Genomic DNA, 18,081 nt, shown 5'->3' with positions numbered 1-18,081 from the left:
CTGCAGATCTCAATAACTTCGTGGAATGTTTCGTTGCTTAGCATCCCCGATGGCTTCGTTTTTCCCGGACTGGTCACCCAACTACTCTGAATCAGCCACATCTGTTGCTCCTATCGGTATATTTCATCACCATATATGGCTCCTTTGCTTTCCCCGCGTTCTAAATTACGGATAAAGGGACACGGAAACCATAGCCTAAAGACAAGCTATCCCCGCAGTGGGGATCTGCACAAAGGCTTAGATGCTAAACTTGTTCAACACGAGAGGGGCGGGCAAGCAAGTAGTCGTCAGCGCCATGGCATGGCGTAGTTCAGTGCTCATCCGGCTATTTGAAATGGCACGTTTTGTCTGGCCGTCTGTAGCCTCGGATGGCCATTTGCCTCTCTCTGCCAGCCCCAGATGGGAATATGCTGTGAGAAGTCCTCGAGGCCTTATTAAATTCATCTCAAGGCCTGTACTTACTTCCTAACCAGAGTCGCTTGATTACTAAATCTAGCAAGTAACTAACTGCCAGAAAGGCGTTTTGTTCTAATAATTTACCGCATGTGAGCAAGTCCGGATCGACCACCTCTCCTACATCGCTTCAGCTCGATTACTCATTGCAAACATGCTTACCATATTGCTATCCGTTTAATAGAGATGGTCTCCCACCATACATCCGCTGTCCGCTGTCCTCTCGTGTTTAATAAAGATCTAGCGTGCTCCTTCGGAAGGTTTATAGTCCTATTCGACATGGTCTAAACCTAACGTATCAAGCCAACACTGCATGATGACAGAGGATTCTTTTAATGCCAATTTTGCGAAGTCGGGGTTTAAAGCCAACTTGAAGTTAAAATGAATAAATAAATCTGCATCAATCATTTTGCACCGGCGCATCCTGTCCTACCGTTTCCCACCAAACTGACTTGCCTTTGGCTGCATCTAAATTTTGCAAATCAGACCCGTCCTCATGGTCGAAACATGCTCCTCTACTTGAGCCTGGACCTTATTGGTTTGGTTAGACTCAAAGCGGCACTTGCGTAGGGGACTGATCTCTATTTCCCCGGCTAATGAGGCACCTTTGTTGCGTGACCTTCTAGTTCTACGCCCCCTCGCAGGTACCGGCCAGCAACAACGCTTTCTCATGCCCAGATGGGAATTGATATGCCATTTCACCCCTCCAATACCTCCATGGCTTGGTTGACCCGGTCTGGGACTACAGACTCAAACAGACGAGAGGACATGATCTACCCTGCCACCTCTGTAAGCAGAGCATAGGATTCGTGGAATCATGTTTCCCACTCTTCTTCTCGTGGCTCCCCGGACTTTGTTCTTAAGGCTTGCCGTTTGGTCATAAAACGTCTTTTTGGTTGGGTTGGTCTGTTGGCTACTGCATATGCTCACCCCCCTAACTTAACCATATCTGCTCTCAGGTCAATTCTAAGACAGTGTACAATATTTTGCCTAAACCAGGTCGAGTGGGACTACAAAACGCACTGTTTATTCCGAGAGAATATTACGACAAACAGAGAGGGAGGGTTTTCTAATTTGCAAGAAAAAAAATGAAAGCGACTGTCTACCACTTTAATACCTGACTTTCCCTACATTCCCATTTTTTTCTTTTTCCAAATATCCCCGACGTTCATACTCAGCAACCATGTCCTTCATTTTGAAAAAGCTTATCCACAATGAGGCGATGCGAACGGATCCCCAAGAAATCTACGGACGGAGGGTATATGCACTAGCATGTTCGGTCAGCTCAGATCCCCAAACCTCTTCAATATCCAACCATACTCATTGTTAGACAGGCATGTTTCGGGGGTATGCTGTTTGGGATGGAAACCGGAATCATCGGTGGAGTCCTCACCATGGAATCATTTAAAGCGTATGCTACTGCCCCATCCCTTCCTAGCCCTAACTAACCGTCCTGGATAGAAAATATGGGCTGGATGAGCTTAGCAGCAAAGCAGCAGCTAATCTTTCAGCTAACATCGTCTCTACCCTGCAAGCAGGATGTTTCTTTGGTGCCCTCGTAGCCTCTTGGGTAGCTGATAGGTATGGAAGAAGACTTGGCCTGATAACTGCGTCTACTGTGGCGATTCTTGGAGTTATTATGCAAGTTGCCGCGAGCGGCCATCTGGAGGCTATGTATATCGGACGGTGAGTTTGTATTTGCCCGGAACAACGTAACAGACTGCTCTGAATCTAACTCCCTATACAGCCTGCTCTGTGGAATTGGAGTCGGCTTTGCGTCCATGGTTAACCCTCTATATGTCTCGGAGAACGCTCCTCGTGCCATCCGCGGTGGTCTCACCGGCCTCTATCAATTGTTCATCACCCTGGGTATCATGCTAGCTTTCTGGATCAACTACGGTTCCCTACTTCACATCCGAGGACCAGCTCAATACCTCGTCCCTCTAGCAATGCAAGCCCTTCCAGCTCTTCTCCTTCTAATCGGCATGATGCTCTGCAACGAATCCCCCCGTTGGCTGGCGAAACAAGATCGATGGGAGGAAGCTCGTGTGACCTTATCCCGCGTTCGTAACCTCCCCCCAACCCACCCCTACATCGAAGGCGAATTCCAAGACATCCTCCGCCAGCTTGAATTTGAACGCCAACTCGTCCATGGCTCCAGCTTCACAGATCTGCTCAAAGAAATGTGGACTATCCCCGGAAACCGCAAGCGTGCCCTGATCAGTATCTGGCTCATGATCTGTCAGCAGATGACCGGCACAAACGCCATTAACTACTACGCACCTCAGATCTTCCAGAACCTGGGCATCACCGGTAATGCGACGGGTCTCTTCGCAACTGGTGTCTACGGTATTGTAAAAGTCATCGGCTGTGCGGTCTTCCTCGTCTTCGTCGCCGACTCTCTTGGCCGTCGTCGTTCACTCCTTTGGACCTCAATCGCCCAGGGTCTCACAATGCTCTACATCGGTCTGTATGTCCGCATCGCGCCACCTGCCAAAGGCGAACCCGTCATCCCGGCCGGCTACGTTGCCCTTGTCTGCATTTTCCTCTTCGCCGCTTGCTTCCAATTCGGCTGGGGCCCCGTTTGCTGGATCTACGTTGCAGAAATTCCAACCGCACGTCTCCGCAGTCTCAACGTTTCATTCGCTGCTGCAACGCAGTGGCTATTCAACTTTGCCGTTGCCAGAGCTGTCCCGAGCATGCTCGCCACAGTCGGTGCGAATGGATACGGGTAACCTCCTTTCCTTTCCTTTCTTTTCCTTCCCGTTTCCACCAAATAACCAACTAACCAACCATTGGGGGGGGGGGGGGGGGGGGGGACAGAACATACATCATCTTCTCATGTTTCTGCTTAACCATGTTCTTCTTCGTCTGGTTTTTCGTCCCAGAGACAAAGGGTGCGTCTCTCCTCCTCTTGCTATTACTCTCTCTCTCTCTCTCTCACACACACACACACACACATCCAAACCTAACGAGAATAGGCATCTCCCTCGAGAAAATGGATGAGCTCTTCGGGGTCACCAGCTCCGAGTCCGAAGATGACGATGGCCCAGCGGATAAAGATGACGTCGCAAAGGAGACTCGGGTGGAGACGGTATAAACGTATCAATTCCTCTCAGTCCGGTCCAGTCCAGTCTAGTTTAGTTTAGCTTTAGTTATGTCATTTACTTGTTATGTAGGTTTAATTAACTGCTGTATACTGTGAAAGTCAAGCTAGGGGGAATGTCTCTTCCTCTGCTTTGTTGACGGGTTAGGATCTCGGGTGGCTGGAGAGAGCTATATATCCTTGTGTTTCATGTAGGCATGAAAGGTGGAAGACGATATGTGACAATGTAACCATCAGTTGGCTTGATTGGATTTTGATTTTCATGATCATAATTAGTCGTCACGTCGTACAGGTCCACCAGGGTCCGGAAATACACAGCGTGGATTTCTGGACGCCCTGGTGGGAATTTCTATGGTGTGTTAGGTGTCATGTCATGTATGTACATGAGATGGAATAAAACAAAGAGACTGGAACGCTTCCCAGTCCACTGCAGGGAATGACAAGACAAGAATCAATATAGAACAAACTGTGGGGTATGCAATCCGTCCCGCCTATTAAACAACCTAGGAAACAAACATAGTAGTACTTGACTAAGGGGGGGGGGGGGAAGCCGTCTCTAACTCCGATAGTGCAAGAAAACGCTGAACAGCAGACGATTACAGGAGTAAGCGGGGAAAGGGGAAGGAAAGAATGTAATAGAGAAAATTGGACCGGAATCGTTTTCGGTCACGTCTATCGAAGTCTTCTGCGGACTCCGTCATTCGCTTGGAGTCTCTGGGTTTGACTGCGGGTCATACGTCGGGATGTCGGTCTATCATCGAGACTAAGGCCACCGATTCCAGGGCCGAGTTCGGAGCGTTTGGGGGAGAAGAATGTGTCATTCACATTGCTATTGCGCCCATAGCGAATGTTCCGGATCGTGTTATTGGTCGCGGTGGTTGCTGTTGTCACGGTGGTTTCCGTATCTGAGTCACGATCCAGGGGGTCTGATGCATCGGACTCATTGCCCTTGAGACTTGTCAAACTAAAGCTGTGATCCTTGTGGAACATCCCGTCATAAGATGAGTATGGAAGCTGGTACTGTGGTTCCGGTGGTTGGGTAGAGAAACTCGATCCGAGTGCCGTTGATGAGAAAGAGAGGGCTGGAGGTCCTGGTGTAGATGGAGAAGAGGCGAAAGACTGGAGATCAGATTGCTGATTTCCCCTTGATCTTGGAGAGGCCCCAGACCTGCTGCCACCAGAGGATGGCGGTCGAGAGCGATGCTGCCCTTGTGAAGAACTGGCGCCTACAGTAGGAACAGTGCGGTAGAATGCCAGCAGACCCAGTACCTCCTGGACAGCCATAAATATCAATAGAAGCTTGCCGTACCTGTCAAAGTAATGCCGTTCAAAAGATGCTCGCGGAAGATGCCCTCCGAGATGAACAGCAGCTACCAATTCAGCGAAGGATACAAGAATATCCATCCCATTCCACTGTGCGATAGGCTGCTTGAGAGCCTCCAGGAGAGCAAATCCAGCAATAAGACTTGCGCTTCCCAAAGAGGCGACTTCTACATAGTTTCCCGGGACCGAAAATTGTTCGTACTGTGAGAGAGACCACGCTAAGAGAGAGACAAGAAGCAACCCTAGGCGGAGATACTGGAACAAAAGAGCCTCCTGCACACGGGGGGAGGGTTTAGGACGTGCTTTAGATGCGGCATGCTGCGACTGTTGCCATGTGTCTTCCTCGTCCTCTGGTGACTTGATGGTAAATGTTCGATCAAAGAGATTCTCAAGACCGGTAGATGCAACATGATCACTTGCGGGGAAAAATTTGGGAGGTGCAAATGCGGTCTCCGGGGAACCAGGATTGTGCGTCCAAGAACTCGATGGCTCAGCAGGGCTGCGATGAAATGGGTTACGTTCAACAACCTGTTCAATCGGCTTCTGCCGCTGAGAAGGCCGGTTGCGCAAGTTCCAGGACGGTGGTTGTGGTGCAGGGGGCAATGATCCATGGAAAGGCATAGGTCCCTCAAGGATGGACTTTTGATCTCTTCGATGAATAGTTTGATTTGGGCGAAAATCATGCTGTACAGAAGGGGTCCAGTCCATGTCGTCTACCTCTGGAGGCGGTGTTGGTATTGAGCGTTTCTCTTGAGCAGAGCGAGGAGTGGCCAATTTTTCCAGAGGAAACCGGGGTGTTGTTTGCGAAAGGCTTTCATGAGGTGTAAAAAAGGGCTGCTTTCCGCCGGTGGTTTGCAAGGGAGACTTTTCCGTTCTTCGCATGGGAGTTGTTGTTGGAGTATTCTCAGACCACAGCACCAAGGGGCGTGTGTCATAGCGGACAATGCGTCGAGATATAACAACAGACTAGAGCTTTATATAAGTATTCAAACCGGAAAAGGCCACACAGATCGGAAACATACCAAAATTGTAAAGACGGCCATAAATATGTGCAAAGCCGGTGGAAGATTCGGATCAAGGCCACTCGAAGAAGAGTCCCTCAGGACTCCCCAGAAGGCGCATCGCACAACCAGGACAATGAGTTGGGCTTTATAGTACTCGCTTAAACCCAAAAAGCGGCCGCCTCTTCCTTCAACCCTTAACCGCAGCTTTGGATTGTACCATAAGGAGAGGATGCCGACGACGAGGGACAATCCGGCGTAAGGTGCCAGATCTAGCGCACAGTAGGCCGGTATCCGGTGTGTCAGAATTGTTTGCTGAAGGCATGCTGCTACCGAGTCTAGCACCTGGGGATCATCCGGATCGCGCAACGGTTCTTGCACGCTCAGAGCGCTTGTCAAATCCCAGGACAGTTGGCCCGCAACACTAGCCCAGTAGCCCAATGCTCCTGTAAACACCAACAAGCTCCTCCAGTTCCATTGCCGCGCTTGTCGTGCTACTCTTCCAGCCTTACTCCTATCCATCATTCGTCTCAAATGGTCTGATTTGGCTTCATATCCAGCCTGGCGAATGCGGGCCTTCACTCGAGGTTCACACTTATCGCATACCTGGGGGTACCGCTCCTCCAGGTTCTTACGAAACTTTGGATACCCTCGTTCATAGGCGCCGTAATTTGGGTCGTCTGCCGAAGGATAATACGACGCTAAGGCGCTGGTAAATAGATGTTGATTTCGAACACACTGGGCACAGAAAAGGCCGGAGCCAGCCAGTCCTAAGTTGGTGGACTCAAACGGGCTCGACGGTCCGGGTGTCTGCGCACCAGGATTTGTTTCTGCCGCTGGGGGATCGGTAATATCGCCATTCTAGAAGAGATTTATTGCGTTAGCCATATGTACAGCGGGGAGGCGGCGGAACCAGCAATACAAACCTCATCGAGATAGTTCACGGCCTCACACTGGGGGCAGCACCATCGTCGGACAGAGCCTTTATGAGCTTGAGATGAGCGACGTCCACAGTAAAAGCAGCTTAGTCGCTTTGAGAAGAGAGGAGCCATCTTGTAGGGGACATGGAAGGCAGACGAAGGGATGTTCTGTTGTGTTGGAGTTAAGAAGCAAAACCCAAAATAATCCCCGACGACACGCACAGACCACGTGAACGTCAACAAATCGCAGTGTTGCTTCTGCAAGCTTCATTCCTTTCCATTTCAACTTGAATGTAAATCTTTACTTTTCTCTTTTTCAATGGTTAATCATTGCTATTGTCCTTATTCAATGGAATGAATAGTACTAATGCCTCGCAGCGCAGCCTAGCTTCGTTCCACCATGCCAACATTTCCCACGTCGTGAGAACCACCACTTTGAAGATCCGACTATAGCTTTGCCTTTTGGATTCTGGCCTTTGCGTCCATTTCACAGTCATTATATTATGGCTTTGTGGAAGTTATCTCTCACCTGGGTCTTCTCCTGGATTCTCGTTCTAGGAGCTTTGGGTTACGTTGCAGCTAAATTAGTACACACTCCAATTATCCTACCCTTTACTTATCCATTAACGAGACAGGCGAATGGCTTATACAAATCTTGCATTCCAGATTATCCGTCTCTTAGCTGTCTCCCAGAATACTCCGGTTCCCAAATGGCGATTAAACCAGTCTCCTATCCACCTCCTTGTCGTCCTCGGGAGTGGCGGGCATACAGCCGAGATGTTCTCAATGTTACGGCGAATGCAGCTTGATCCGTCCAAATATACTTATCGAACATACGTTTTAAGCTCGGGAGACAATTTCAGCGCCGCAAAAGCAGTAGAATTCGAAACAGCTCTCCTCAAACAGAGAAAGTTGAAGCCGTCTACCGACGGTCAAACTACAGAGTCAGAGTCAGGAGGAGCTTACACAATTGTCACCGTCCCACGCGCGCGCCGTGTACACCAATCTTACTTCACATCTCCATTTACGACTCTCCAGTCCTTCTGGTCCTGTCTACTTGTTCTCCGTGGCCTCCATCCGGACCAACAAGCAGCATCCTCGAAGCTACCTTCTCCTTACCCTGATCTCATCCTCACCAATGGTCCAGCCACAGCTGTCTGCGTCGTCTTGGCTGCTCGAATTCTCCGGTTATATCAGTCATGCGTGATGGCTCTATTTCCCAGCAAAGTGTACCCCCATGCAAGATCCCTAGCTGATCCCAGGTCGGGACGAAACGCTCCGTTATCAGGCGACTTGCGGCTGCGTACGATTTTTGTAGAATCCTGGGCACGGGTAACGACTCTGAGTCTATCTGGGAAATTGCTGTTGCCTCTTGTCGACCGATTTCTTGTTCAGTGGCCCGCTCTCGAAGGAAAAAGAGCCTGGAGGGGAATGAGGAAGACCGAGTACGTTGGCACGCTTATGGACTGACCCGAATTGTTCCATGTAAGATAGACCCTGCGAAAATCATAAGCAAGGAATTGAATATGAATGTAATATTTCATAACGACCCCTCATCAGCGGGACTAAACTTAATGTCGCCTAATTATTTCCCCCTCCTCATCATTGCGGATGGATATCTATAGCATCTCCACCAGCATAATCAGACGAAAAAGAAAGAGAGAGAGGAACAACGAACGGACGGACATATCTATCATTCGCTGATGGAGAGTCGGAACTGCCGACAAATAGTCTACCCCATTACTATTGTTACCAAATTGACACCAATTTGAGGGAATTATCGGTAGATAACGATGAGCACAGCAGTACTTTTGTGTCCCAAGTACCTAGTGTCTCGTCATACCTACAGAGAGTACAAGTAGAGAAAGAGGGGCTTCCTGCATGATGAATCATCTTCCTCTGAACAAAAGAAACCTTTGAACTACTTATCTTTTTTTTTTTTTTTTTTATCGAACACTTCTCCTATATCCTCTTATAGACGCTAGAAGCTAGAACCCCATTCATTCGCATCATGCCGTACGCACTACAGAACCGCAATGTCCTCGTTACTGCGGGCTCGAGGTACATAAACTCAACTCTGGTAGCTAGCTAGCTAGCTCCCCCTTCTCCATGGCAGTACTACGGCTTATCTGCTTTGATTTTTTTCTAGAGGTCTCGGAGCCCTCGTGGCCCAAAAGTTCGCTGCGGAAGGTTGCAACGTCGCGATTAACTATTTATCGAGCAAGGAGGCCGCGGAGAAGCTGGTGGTCGATATCAAGGCGCAATACAACGTGAAAGCGATTACGATCCAGGGGGTATGTATGTTGTGCGAATCCGCCTTGGGGCCTTCACTCTACTGGAGATTGATATGGAATTGGGCGGATGCTGATGGCTGTCAAGGACGCAAGCATCCAAAGCGAGTGTCAGAGCATGGTCAAGACTGCCATTGAGGAGTTTGGAGGACTGGATATTCTGGTCTCCAATGCTGTGAGTTGGGAAATTCCGGGCATGGAAAGGGTGGAGGGGAGCTGAGATGGTAAAATAGGGTTGGACGAAGGTCACTGTCTTTGGTGACCTCGATGCTATGGACGATGCAGATTGGGACAAGGTAAGAAACAGTTTCCTGTGTGTGTGTGTGTGTGTGTGTGTGTGTGTGTGGCTTTAGCGCTTTTGCGTAATTAACTGACGTATAATAGTGCTGGTCTTCGAACGTAAAAGGAAACTTGTATCTCTTCAAAGCAGCGTTGCCAACTTTCAATGCGAATCCCGAAGGCGGAGTCTTTATCCTCACTTCATCGGTTGCGGTAGGTCCAAGTTGTTGGAGCAGAACAGGAGATAGTCACCACTAACTTCTGCCATAGGCCGTCTCCGCAACTGGAAGCAGCTTGCCGTATTCCGTCACAAAAGCTGCAGGTGGGTTTCTTGTCAAGCCTGCGTTATAGACCCAGCTAAGAACAAATGCCAGGCCTGCACCTAGTCAAGTGCCTTGCACAGACCCAGGGAAAGAAAGTTCGTGTCAATGCAGTTCTCCCTGGCCTCTTGCTCACCGATTGGGTATGTATTCATTCCACGGATAAGACACATTTGCGCTGCATGCCTAACCTCAGTGCAGGGCAATCGCTTTCCGCCAGAGAAGATCGAGGCTTACAAAGATAAAGCTCTTCTCAAGACCGTAGTACGTGGTCCCCCAGTCACTATACCTAATGCAATTCTCTTATGTTAACGAGCTGAATTACTCCAGCCCGAAGTGGAAGACACGGCCAATGCATACATCATGATAGCCAAAAACTCATCCATGACAGGACAAGCCGTCCAAATCGGTAAGCAACTCCGAACGGACCTTGAATAAAGCACAGCTAATTCTGTAGACTCGGGTTTTGTGGTAAACTATTAAGCGCTGGACGGGCAGGGAGTGCGAGTAGTCAGGCACATAATGATGGACATGACCAACCCCGCTAAATGGTATCATATGGTGTTAGTTATACATAGAAATACATTCTGTTCCCTTTTTCCTCCGTTTAGGAAAGAGGATTATGAAACGGAGTAAATACACCGTAGTTCGAGGAGAACGTTCGACTTCCCACCATTCGAGCTTTAAATGCAGCCCGCAGGGCGTCGGCATTCGGCTCTCCTTCAACCTTCATCTGATGGATCCTAACCAATTTTCCGTCTCGCGTAAAGACGTATACGCCATTCCCAGAATCGGGCTTGGAAGAATGGTCGCCTTCGAGAAAGGGTAAACCGGGAACAAGAGCGAATGACTCGCTACCTTTAAGCGGGGGGTTTACTTCCTCAAGTTCTGTGAAGATAACTCTTCGCTGCTGAAATGAAGGGACTTTGCCAGAAGTTTCAGTGGCGACTAGCGACTTGCTCCATAGTGGACCCAATACTCGGATCCGTCGACTGATGTCTGTCCAGGTCCAATTAGCCCAGTCGATATGTCGATCTTCGGGCTTGATTTTAGCCGCATGGATCAATTCGCCTTGCCCCTCAGATGAGTACCAGCCTGCGTCCTCAATTGGAGGAACAAACAGTCCGTTCCTGATACCTTCAACCAATATCTCCGCTCCTTTGGGGGAAACAAGATCTAACAGTTGTGGGACAGTGCACGAATCGGAATTTGGGATCTCGAATCCAGGAGGCGGAGTCTGTGCAAGGATCGTTCCATGATCAAAATGCTGAAGGTGTAACGTTTGCAGGGTAACGCCAGTTGTAGTTCTTCCAGCTAAGAGGGTGTGGTGTAGGGGTGCGGGCCCACGGAAGCTGCAATAGTATTCTTCATTAGCCAGGATTGTAAATTCTGGAGCGAGTACTCATACATACTCAGGGAGTAATGAAGGATGGACATTCAGACCACCATATTTTGCGCCATCCAGGATTCGTGGAGGTACGAAGAGGCCAAATGAGACAGCCACGATTAAATTGATAGCGCCTTCGGAAAGCACTGGGGGCTAATAACATCAGCCTTATGTTTCAAAAGTATCATCAGAGTAATGTTTTACCTTCCATCCTGTGAAGGTATCGATCTCGTGAATAGGGAGAGAGAGTTCCGTTGCAGCCGCTTTGATCGGGACTATAACAAAACCATGTCAGAAAGCACCCCGCAGCTACTATAAAACACTTGGTAGCTAGTCACCTTCTCGAATTTTCTTTAGGCCTCTCCCCACTCTCTTCCCAGGCCTACAGACAACATCAATTGACGCAATTCGATCTGGTCGATGCACATGCTCCTTGTGGAGAGCTTTCAAGGAAGCTATGCTGAACTCGTCGGATCCACAGAAGAGAATTCGGAGCGGCTCGTACGCTTTTGTCGAAAGAAATCGGGACCCAGTCGAAGGCCAAAGGCGATTCTGGCGATATAAAAGGAGCACTGCAGTGCCCTTGGAGAAAAACATGGCTTCGGGAGCTATTCATGCAGCTATAACTGTCTGTTGTTGGAGCTCCGGAAAGTTCGCCGACAATCTAGACCGCCACGTGATGTCACTGTCGACCGCCAGCCAGACCGCGGGGATGAACATTGGTATGGACAGCGACGACTATGCTACTGCACTGTGGGCTGAAGTTCACGGGTCAACGATGCAATGCCAGAGAGCGGTTTTTCTTCGGTAGTCCCAGCACAGCTTTCGTTCCTTGCTATTTACAATCCCCTCCTCGGACCCACCGATGAAACAATTCACGAGCAGGTCGTCTTCTACACATCCAGAGCGGGTCGCTCGCGACGACAGGACAGCACGGCTGGAACCGATGACAAGAATTCCAGCGATGATAAGAACGCAAGGTTGCGCCAGATAGGTCTGGCGCAGGGTATGGTGAGCTTTGCCAGGTGGGAACCGCTTCTTGGACCATAATATGGTCTACAACGAACCTCAAACTAAAGGAGCTTTTAGGAACTTCTCGGAGGGAAAAGCTGTCGATTATGTGGAAACAGACAAATCACAGATTGTCCTACATGAATTGGAAAAGGATTGGTGGATTCTTGCAGTATGGATCAGGCTCGCGCAAAAGGTCATTTAGACCTTTTAGAGTAAACGCTGATGGATATAGTCTGTCGACCTCACTCGGCTTCCGGCTGACCCTCAAAATGGGTCGGCCTCGCAACGAGATACTCCAGAAACTCCTTCCTTCTCCTACTCTTCGAGGGAGCTGTCTCCGCCGCAGCTTCTGATCCAGCAACTCCGTCGAGCGCATACGATCTTTCTCCTCCACCATGCCGCCAGTCTCGATTCCCTCTACGATAATGTTGGCAGGTCCGCATTTTGTATGCTTCTTGAGACATTTTGGTTGAAATTTGCATGGAGCTGGGAGGTTCTTCTCAGCGGAAGCCCTGCTGTCGACATGTATAATGGGGTAAAGCTCTCCGCAGGGGGCGAGCTCGGAATCGGAGTAGGCGAGGAAGAATGGGGAAGCGGGGAGAGAGAGGTACTTGAGGACTTTGTTTATAGGACAAATGGTCTTGTAGACTTAGTTGTCTCCCGATTCGGCGACCCACGTCCCATTATTGGGGGTTCTGGAACTACAACCAAATCCGAGAGCTCTCAAAACAGCGAATACCAATGGCTTGGCTCCGATTCTTACCCCCGACCTTCAGATGGTGTTATTTTCTCGGGGGTGGGAGCACTTACAAGGCAGTCACTTGTGCGCGTGTCTCAATGGATGGAGTGGATCTACAGATACGGCGTGGACGCATATGGGGTTTGGGAGGATCCAACTTCGCCGCGCCGTCGCGCAAGGCGGAAAAGGCAACGAGGTAGACTCTCTGAAAAGAATACCAACAGCCAACGCACCCCCACCGATGGTTCCCAAAATGATATCTCGGATCGTCCTTTCTCCCCAGGAATACCCAAGCCACTTGTTAGGGGAACGCCCCAGCCTCCTCCACCTTTGAAAGGCTCTGAAGCCATAACGGGTTCGCCAACAAGTGGGCAAAGCTCTCCTGCCCCGAGCGATACGGGCAACGATTGGAGGGGTGTGGGAGCAGAGACATTCGTGAAGTATCTAACCCTTGGATACGGTTCGGCTTGGAGCTTCTCCTCTGGATCGTCTACTCCAACTCCGCGTATTGAAGCGTTGAAGCAAGAAGATCGCCCTAGTCAAACCAGCAGTCCAGCAAGGCCACCCACCAAACCCTTGGACACATCTGAACAACGGAGAACATCCAAACCAACCGATTCCCCTCGATACCAAAGCCCCGGCAAATTCATTATTGGTTTACAAACCGACGTTTCCGCATCAGATACTATCTATGAAGAAACCGATCCAACAAACCCTGGAAGTCCCAGCGAAAAGATACTCAAACGGATACTACACGTCCATACAACAAATCCTCAACACCAACACACCACAGGTAAGTCCACCACACGCACCATCCACAATTCTAGAAGCCCAACAACTAAGTCAAACACCCCTTCCAGGCTCCGCCGAACTCCGTGTCATAGTATATGTGGTAAGCACCCCCCCCCCCCCTTCTTAAGGGTTCACCCAAAGGCTCCCAGAAAACCGAAAACTCACATCCCACCAGCACCAACCCTTCATATATACCTTCCTCTTCGACTCCACCACAAGCTCCCTAGATAGCCCCGCCCTCTACCACAGCATCCACCACCAACTCGGCCCGCTCCAAAAGCCACTCAGCCACTCGACCTCCCCAGCAAACGCAGCAACAAGAATCTCGCAGGCCCCCGAGCCCACACCCGCCGCTCTCTCGCAGCGCCGCTCCCCATCCAAACAACCGGCGCACGAACCAGTCTACGATCTCGTCTACGACCCATCAAACCTCTCCATCCGCTCCTCAATCCCCAACATCCCCGACCTAGGAACCCTTCACCCCCACCCCCTCGAAGCCAGAACCGCAGCCGCGCCTCTCTCCCGCGTCGAAAGCATCAACATCCACCACCGCCTCCTAACAACCTACCTGGAAACCCGGTCTCGCCCGCTGGAACTCGAACGAACCTGCAAAACAAGCCGCGGCTGGTGGATCGTCTGGGTACGCATCTCCGCCGCCCCACATGAGCCCGAGGAGGAGAATCCCAACAACAACAACAACAACAACAGCAGCCCCCTCCCCGGCACCAGCACAGCTGGTCCCAGTGCGACTGCTTATCCGAAAAGTCCCCCTTTCTCGGCGCCCGACCCGGATAACAGACAAGAAGAAGCCTTCCTCATCCGCAGAGCGAGCGACCACGTTTCCTCTGGTTCAGGTCACGGGCGAAACATTAGTAGTAGTGGTGGTGGTGGGGGAGGAGGCAGTAGCGGCGGCGGCGGCGGCGGCGGCGGAAGTACCAATACCTCGCGATTCTTCAGGGATCTTGGCGGGGCATCGTCGCCCGGTTTACATGCTGCGAGGACGGATCTGGGGCCGGGAAAGCTTGTTGAGGGACTCGGGCTTGATGCGAGGAGATATATTGAGAGCTTACTGAGTTTGAACCGATAGACGAGGGCATGCCCCGGGTTTAGATATCATCCATCCATCTGTGCTCCTACTACCAATCCTCCATGCTACATGATATCATTACTCTGCAGTTCGTACAAATGGCGAGCACGTGAGATCCCTATAGGTACGTGTACGAGGAATGAAACAACGAAACACTCAATTAATAGATAAGTATCTTATACTCTGTTTGGTATCCCTCAACTCTCAAGATTGTCGCGTGGGCTCTCGAAGCAATAGAATCAGACCGACTGACGAGTAGAAAAGAACTCAAAAGCAGAAGATAATTCCATGCATTCTCTTTAACCAAAAGAAATAATAAGAAATAAAGGAAATTAAGACTTTGCCGGGGATAATCCGAAGGGGACAGGAATCATCTATCAGATCACCGAAACTCTGACTTGCTCGATTAACCCCTCCAGGTCTGATTGACGGGGGGTTACAAGCGAAGAAAAACGCCATCCTCAGTTGCCCCTTTCCTGTCCTACACTACTCGGGTCGAAGTAGCAGAGGATCTTGGTTTTTTTTTTTTTTTTTTTCAGCCAGGAAAAGGGCACACCTTTCGCCATAGGAATCGAGGGCTGCCCGGTGGGCGCTATGGAGAACTGGAAACGAGAAAAAGAAAAACCCACAAGGTTATGACGACAACGCCTCCCTAGAAAAAAAAAAAAAAAAGAAAAAGGAAAAAAGGAAAAAAAGGGGGGAAAAAACAAGTCTGCGAAAGAAGAAAAAGTCGACCAACTGCATAGCCAGATAATCCCATAAAGCTCGTGTGCCCGTTCGAACATTATCCACACTCGCATCACAGGCACATGGCGGCACACTCTCCGATGGAGATCCCTCATCCCCTTGTAAAATTTAAAAACATAAACAGCCAAAGATTCGAGACGCTTATCCGTTCATATAATCTCCGCATGCAAAGAAGACCTTTTCGCGAAGGGGTTAGAAAACTAGTTTACAGGATGGTGCACTTCTTCTTGCTCTTGTGGGCCTTGGTCAAAAGGGCAGCACGGGTAGCCGCCTCGAAAACCTCACGGACACCCTCGTTGGTTCGTGCGGAGCACTCGAGGTACTTGTAGGCGCCGATCTTCTTGCGAACCTCCTCACCCTGTAGGACAGTTAGTGACCCGGATAGCAAGACGATTCAAATGCACACGACATACCTGTTCAGAGGTGACGGGCTTCTGGGAGGTCTTGGTAAGTTCCTCGATGGTCTTGGGGTCATTGCGAAGATCCATCTTGCATCCGACGAGAATGATGGGAAGGCCTTGGCAGAAGTGAAGAACCTCGGAAATCCACTGGGAGCGGTCAGTATCATGTCTGAAAAATGTATATATAAAAACGAGAGAACTGACCTTCTCCTGGACGTTGTCGAGAGAGTCGGGGGAGTCGATAGCAAAGCAGATCAGGATAACATGGGAGTCAGGGTAGGAAAGAGGGCGAAGACGATCGTAGTCTTCCTGACCAGCAGTATCCCACAGGGCGAGTTCAACGTGCTTGCCATCAACCTCGACATCGGCGACATAGTTCTCAAAAACGGTGGGGACATAGACCTGGCAGAAAACGAATGTTAGTTCGAAACGAGCTTTCCTCCTTGTCGGAACGCCCTAGGTCTCGGGTGGTGATAACGCTGGCCAGGGACGGTTGGTTGATTGGGGGAACTAACCTCAGGGAAGGTACCCTTGGAAAAGACACTGCGAAGGGGAAAAAAGAAAAAAAAAAAGGTCAGATATCCAGTCAGGGAAGCAGAAGCAGGAGCAGGACTTCCAGGTCCCCAAGGAATACTCACATCAACAGACAGGTCTTACCACAGGCACCATCACCAACGATGACAAGCTTGCGACGGATCTCAGCCATCTTTTTCCAAGTCAGGTCAGTAGGGAGTCAAATGAAAAAAAAAAAAGCGGATAGAAGCAAGTGGGAGCAGAGGGAAAGACGAGAAGCAGCAAAATCAAGGGAAAACAGGAGGGATGGTGGATTGTTGATGGATGGATAGTTGATGGGGAGAAGAGAAAGGGACAAGTCAGACCCCCCGAGGGAAAAGGGTTATGTTATCACGTACAGTGCAGGGAGTAGGCGCAATGGCGCAGAATCAAATCAGTCGAAAGGGGGGAGAAAATAGGATGGAGAAAGAGTGGAAGAGCAAGAGACAAGTAGCAAGATCTGGGAACGTGGATGATGGGATGGAAGATGGGATTGATAAATGGGGAGGAGGAGGAGGAGAGGAGGAGGAGAGGTGGAAAGAGACGCTTAGAGAGTGGTTAGTTGGGTTTTGGTTTGTTTGTTAGTTTAGTTTAGTTCAGTCTCAGTCTCAGTCTCAGTCTTGCACTTTTCTACTGAATTATCGGTCGCATGCTTTTTCTTTTTTTTTTTTTTTCTCTTTCTGTCTTATTTTCTTTCTTATTTTCTTAATTTCTTTCTGTGTCTTTTCATTATTACCCTAATACTAGCTTCTTATGTTGACAATCAGTCCATTCAACCACGTCTGAAACAAGCCAACAGCTCCCAGGCGCAGTATGTGGCTGTGTATTTTTCTTTCTGTTACAAGTGTAGATACTACTCCGTCCTCCGTAGATACTAGATAGTAGGGTATCTCGAATCTAGATTCTACACTCCCTATCTTTTCAAATATTATTATTGATTTCTCCTTTTCTTTGCCTGGTGCCTAAAATTGTTGCCTTTCTCTTCAAGCCACTGTGGCTGTGTGTGTATCCGGTACCGTATTTAATACGTGAATCAGGAGCTCCTGACTTTTGACTCCTTAAATGAAAGGAGCTGCTCGGTTTCGGCTTCAGCTTTCGTTCTTCCCCGGAAAATCCATGCCTTAAAGATTATCCAGACTCGAACAAAGCGAAGACTTAGTCTCTTCAACTGCACGGCTCGTCCGAGCTCAAGCTTGACCGAAACGGTATCCGGGAACTCGGGTCTATCGGATAGGAGGTTCTTTTCCACGCGATTAAGAGAGTCAGTCAGCTCGAGCCAATGATCAAAATGAACATCTCACCTCTTAGTTACCTTTTTTTTTTTGTCACTGACTATAGCTGTTTTCCACTTAACTAAACCACCACCGTTTTAAAGTCGAGGGTTCTTTCCTATCCAGCAGGCTGTGTTTACAGGTACCTGGTTATCTTACCGATACGTGGCGGTGCTGACAACCCCTTAACAATATAACTAACTATACAGTTCCTAACTACTAGTATTAGTACGGAGTATTTGCAAACGTCATCCATCCAATTACGTACTCTGTATGTTGCTATTCTTATTCTCCAGACTCCTCCTTTCTTCCCAGGGACAAATGCCCATTCGAGAGAAAGAGTGAAAAGATTCTTCTAACCACATCTACAGACAACCAACCAAAGAAGCTCCGCCAGC

General features: G+C 49.4%; 7 protein-coding genes across 7 annotated transcripts; 4 read left to right on the top strand and 3 right to left on the bottom strand.

Annotated features, from left to right (window-relative positions):
• Positions 1 to 1,636: 1,636 nt before the first annotated feature.
• Positions 1,637 to 3,553, top strand: P175DRAFT_0440706 (sugar porter family MFS transporter; the record flags this gene model as incomplete). Its single annotated transcript, XM_040894032.1, has 6 exons — positions 1,637 to 1,732; positions 1,788 to 1,864; positions 1,915 to 2,139; positions 2,201 to 3,184; positions 3,277 to 3,350; positions 3,435 to 3,553. The coding sequence occupies 6 exons, from the start codon at positions 1,637 to 1,639 to the stop codon at positions 3,551 to 3,553; spliced, it is 1,575 nt and encodes a 524-aa protein (XP_040750665.1).
• Positions 3,554 to 3,775: 222 nt separating this feature from the next.
• Positions 3,776 to 6,966, bottom strand: P175DRAFT_0517573 (uncharacterized protein). The gene is made up of 3 exons (XM_040898988.1): positions 6,810 to 6,966; positions 5,905 to 6,744; positions 3,776 to 5,848 (listed from the first exon to the last, which is right to left on the bottom strand). Exons 1-3 carry the CDS (start codon positions 6,933 to 6,935, stop codon positions 4,232 to 4,234), a joined length of 2,583 nt encoding a protein of 860 aa, XP_040750664.1. The 5' UTR covers positions 6,936 to 6,966; the 3' UTR covers positions 3,776 to 4,231.
• A 130-nt stretch (positions 6,967 to 7,096) lies between these two features.
• P175DRAFT_0558835 (glycosyltransferase family protein) lies at positions 7,097 to 8,326 on the top strand. Its single transcript, XM_040900869.1, has 3 exons — positions 7,097 to 7,125; positions 7,182 to 7,390; positions 7,470 to 8,326. The coding sequence occupies exons 2-3, from the start codon at positions 7,307 to 7,309 to the stop codon at positions 8,271 to 8,273; spliced, it is 888 nt and encodes a 295-aa protein (XP_040750663.1). The 5' UTR covers positions 7,097 to 7,125; positions 7,182 to 7,306; the 3' UTR covers positions 8,274 to 8,326.
• A 488-nt stretch (positions 8,327 to 8,814) lies between these two features.
• Positions 8,815 to 10,290, top strand: P175DRAFT_0461876 (SDR family NAD(P)-dependent oxidoreductase; the record flags this gene model as incomplete). The annotated part of the gene is made up of 10 exons (XM_040894778.1): positions 8,815 to 8,864; positions 8,953 to 9,097; positions 9,183 to 9,269; positions 9,328 to 9,390; positions 9,479 to 9,586; positions 9,644 to 9,695; positions 9,748 to 9,836; positions 9,895 to 9,957; positions 10,024 to 10,102; positions 10,151 to 10,290. The coding sequence occupies 10 exons, from the start codon at positions 8,815 to 8,817 to the stop codon at positions 10,174 to 10,176; spliced, it is 762 nt and encodes a 253-aa protein (XP_040750662.1). The 3' UTR covers positions 10,177 to 10,290.
• On the bottom strand, positions 10,164 to 11,686 carry P175DRAFT_0558833 (methionyl-tRNA formyltransferase). The gene is made up of 4 exons (XM_040900868.1): positions 11,419 to 11,686; positions 11,285 to 11,355; positions 11,106 to 11,233; positions 10,164 to 11,045 (listed from the first exon to the last, which is right to left on the bottom strand). Exons 1-4 carry the CDS (start codon positions 11,675 to 11,677, stop codon positions 10,301 to 10,303), a joined length of 1,203 nt encoding a protein of 400 aa, XP_040750661.1. The 5' UTR covers positions 11,678 to 11,686; the 3' UTR covers positions 10,164 to 10,300.
• A 132-nt stretch (positions 11,687 to 11,818) lies between these two features.
• Positions 11,819 to 14,943, top strand: P175DRAFT_0293896 (uncharacterized protein). Its single transcript, XM_040892793.1, has 5 exons — positions 11,819 to 12,105; positions 12,170 to 12,263; positions 12,327 to 13,626; positions 13,694 to 13,725; positions 13,801 to 14,943. The coding sequence occupies exons 1-5, from the start codon at positions 11,864 to 11,866 to the stop codon at positions 14,710 to 14,712; spliced, it is 2,580 nt and encodes an 859-aa protein (XP_040750660.1). The 5' UTR covers positions 11,819 to 11,863; the 3' UTR covers positions 14,713 to 14,943.
• Positions 14,944 to 15,400: 457 nt separating this feature from the next.
• rho1 (Rho family GTPase RHO1) lies at positions 15,401 to 17,035 on the bottom strand. Its single transcript, XM_040897471.1, has 5 exons — positions 16,499 to 17,035; positions 16,376 to 16,403; positions 16,065 to 16,262; positions 15,873 to 16,007; positions 15,401 to 15,817 (listed from the first exon to the last, which is right to left on the bottom strand). The coding sequence occupies exons 1-5, from the start codon at positions 16,564 to 16,566 to the stop codon at positions 15,665 to 15,667; spliced, it is 582 nt and encodes a 193-aa protein (XP_040750659.1). The 5' UTR covers positions 16,567 to 17,035; the 3' UTR covers positions 15,401 to 15,664.
• Positions 17,036 to 18,081: the final 1,046 nt, after the last annotated feature.

This window comes from Aspergillus ochraceoroseus, assembly GCF_002846915.1.
Source record: "Aspergillus ochraceoroseus IBT 24754 chromosome Unknown P175scaffold_6, whole genome shotgun sequence".
In the NCBI taxonomy this organism is placed as follows: domain Eukaryota; kingdom Fungi; phylum Ascomycota; class Eurotiomycetes; order Eurotiales; family Aspergillaceae; genus Aspergillus; species Aspergillus ochraceoroseus.
The sequence above is the reverse complement of the archived record's forward strand: the minus strand, read 5'-3'. Positions and strand labels throughout refer to the sequence as shown.

Excerpts from the sequence above, each read along its gene's own strand:
- P175DRAFT_0517573 (XM_040898988.1), bottom strand. The coding sequence starts at position 6,935 with ATGGCTCCTCTCTTCTCAAAGCGACTAAGCTGCTTTTACTGTGGACGT. Across the intron at positions 6,745-6,809 it reads CCGTGAACTATCTCGATGAG|AATGGCGATATTACCGATCC; the intron begins GTTTGTATTGCT and ends AATCTCTTCTAG. Across the intron at positions 5,849-5,904 it reads TGGCCGTCTTTACAATTTTG|TCTGTTGTTATATCTCGACG; the intron begins GTATGTTTCCGA and ends ATAAAGCTCTAG.
- P175DRAFT_0558835 (XM_040900869.1), top strand. The coding sequence starts at position 7,307 with ATGGCTTTGTGGAAGTTATCTCTCACCTGGGTCTTCTCCTGGATTCTC. Across the intron at positions 7,391-7,469 it reads GTTACGTTGCAGCTAAATTA|ATTATCCGTCTCTTAGCTGT; the intron begins GTACACACTCCA and ends CTTGCATTCCAG.
- P175DRAFT_0558833 (XM_040900868.1), bottom strand. The coding sequence starts at position 11,677 with ATGTTTTTCTCCAAGGGCACTGCAGTGCTCCTTTTATATCGCCAGAAT. Across the intron at positions 11,356-11,418 it reads CCTAAAGAAAATTCGAGAAG|TCCCGATCAAAGCGGCTGCA; the intron begins GTGACTAGCTAC and ends GTTTTGTTATAG. Across the intron at positions 11,046-11,105 it reads CATCCTTCATTACTCCCTGA|CTTCCGTGGGCCCGCACCCC; the intron begins GTATGTATGAGT and ends ATACTATTGCAG.
- P175DRAFT_0293896 (XM_040892793.1), top strand. The coding sequence starts at position 11,864 with ATGCCAGAGAGCGGTTTTTCTTCGGTAGTCCCAGCACAGCTTTCGTTC. Across the intron at positions 13,627-13,693 it reads TCAACACCAACACACCACAG|GCTCCGCCGAACTCCGTGTC; the intron begins GTAAGTCCACCA and ends CACCCCTTCCAG. Across the intron at positions 13,726-13,800 it reads TCCGTGTCATAGTATATGTG|CACCAACCCTTCATATATAC; the intron begins GTAAGCACCCCC and ends ACATCCCACCAG.
- rho1 (XM_040897471.1), bottom strand. The coding sequence starts at position 16,566 with ATGGCTGAGATCCGTCGCAAGCTTGTCATCGTTGGTGATGGTGCCTGT. Across the intron at positions 16,263-16,375 it reads CCAAGGGTACCTTCCCTGAG|GTCTATGTCCCCACCGTTTT; the intron begins GTTAGTTCCCCC and ends GTTTTCTGCCAG. Across the intron at positions 15,818-15,872 it reads AGCCCGTCACCTCTGAACAG|GGTGAGGAGGTTCGCAAGAA; the intron begins GTATGTCGTGTG and ends ACTGTCCTACAG.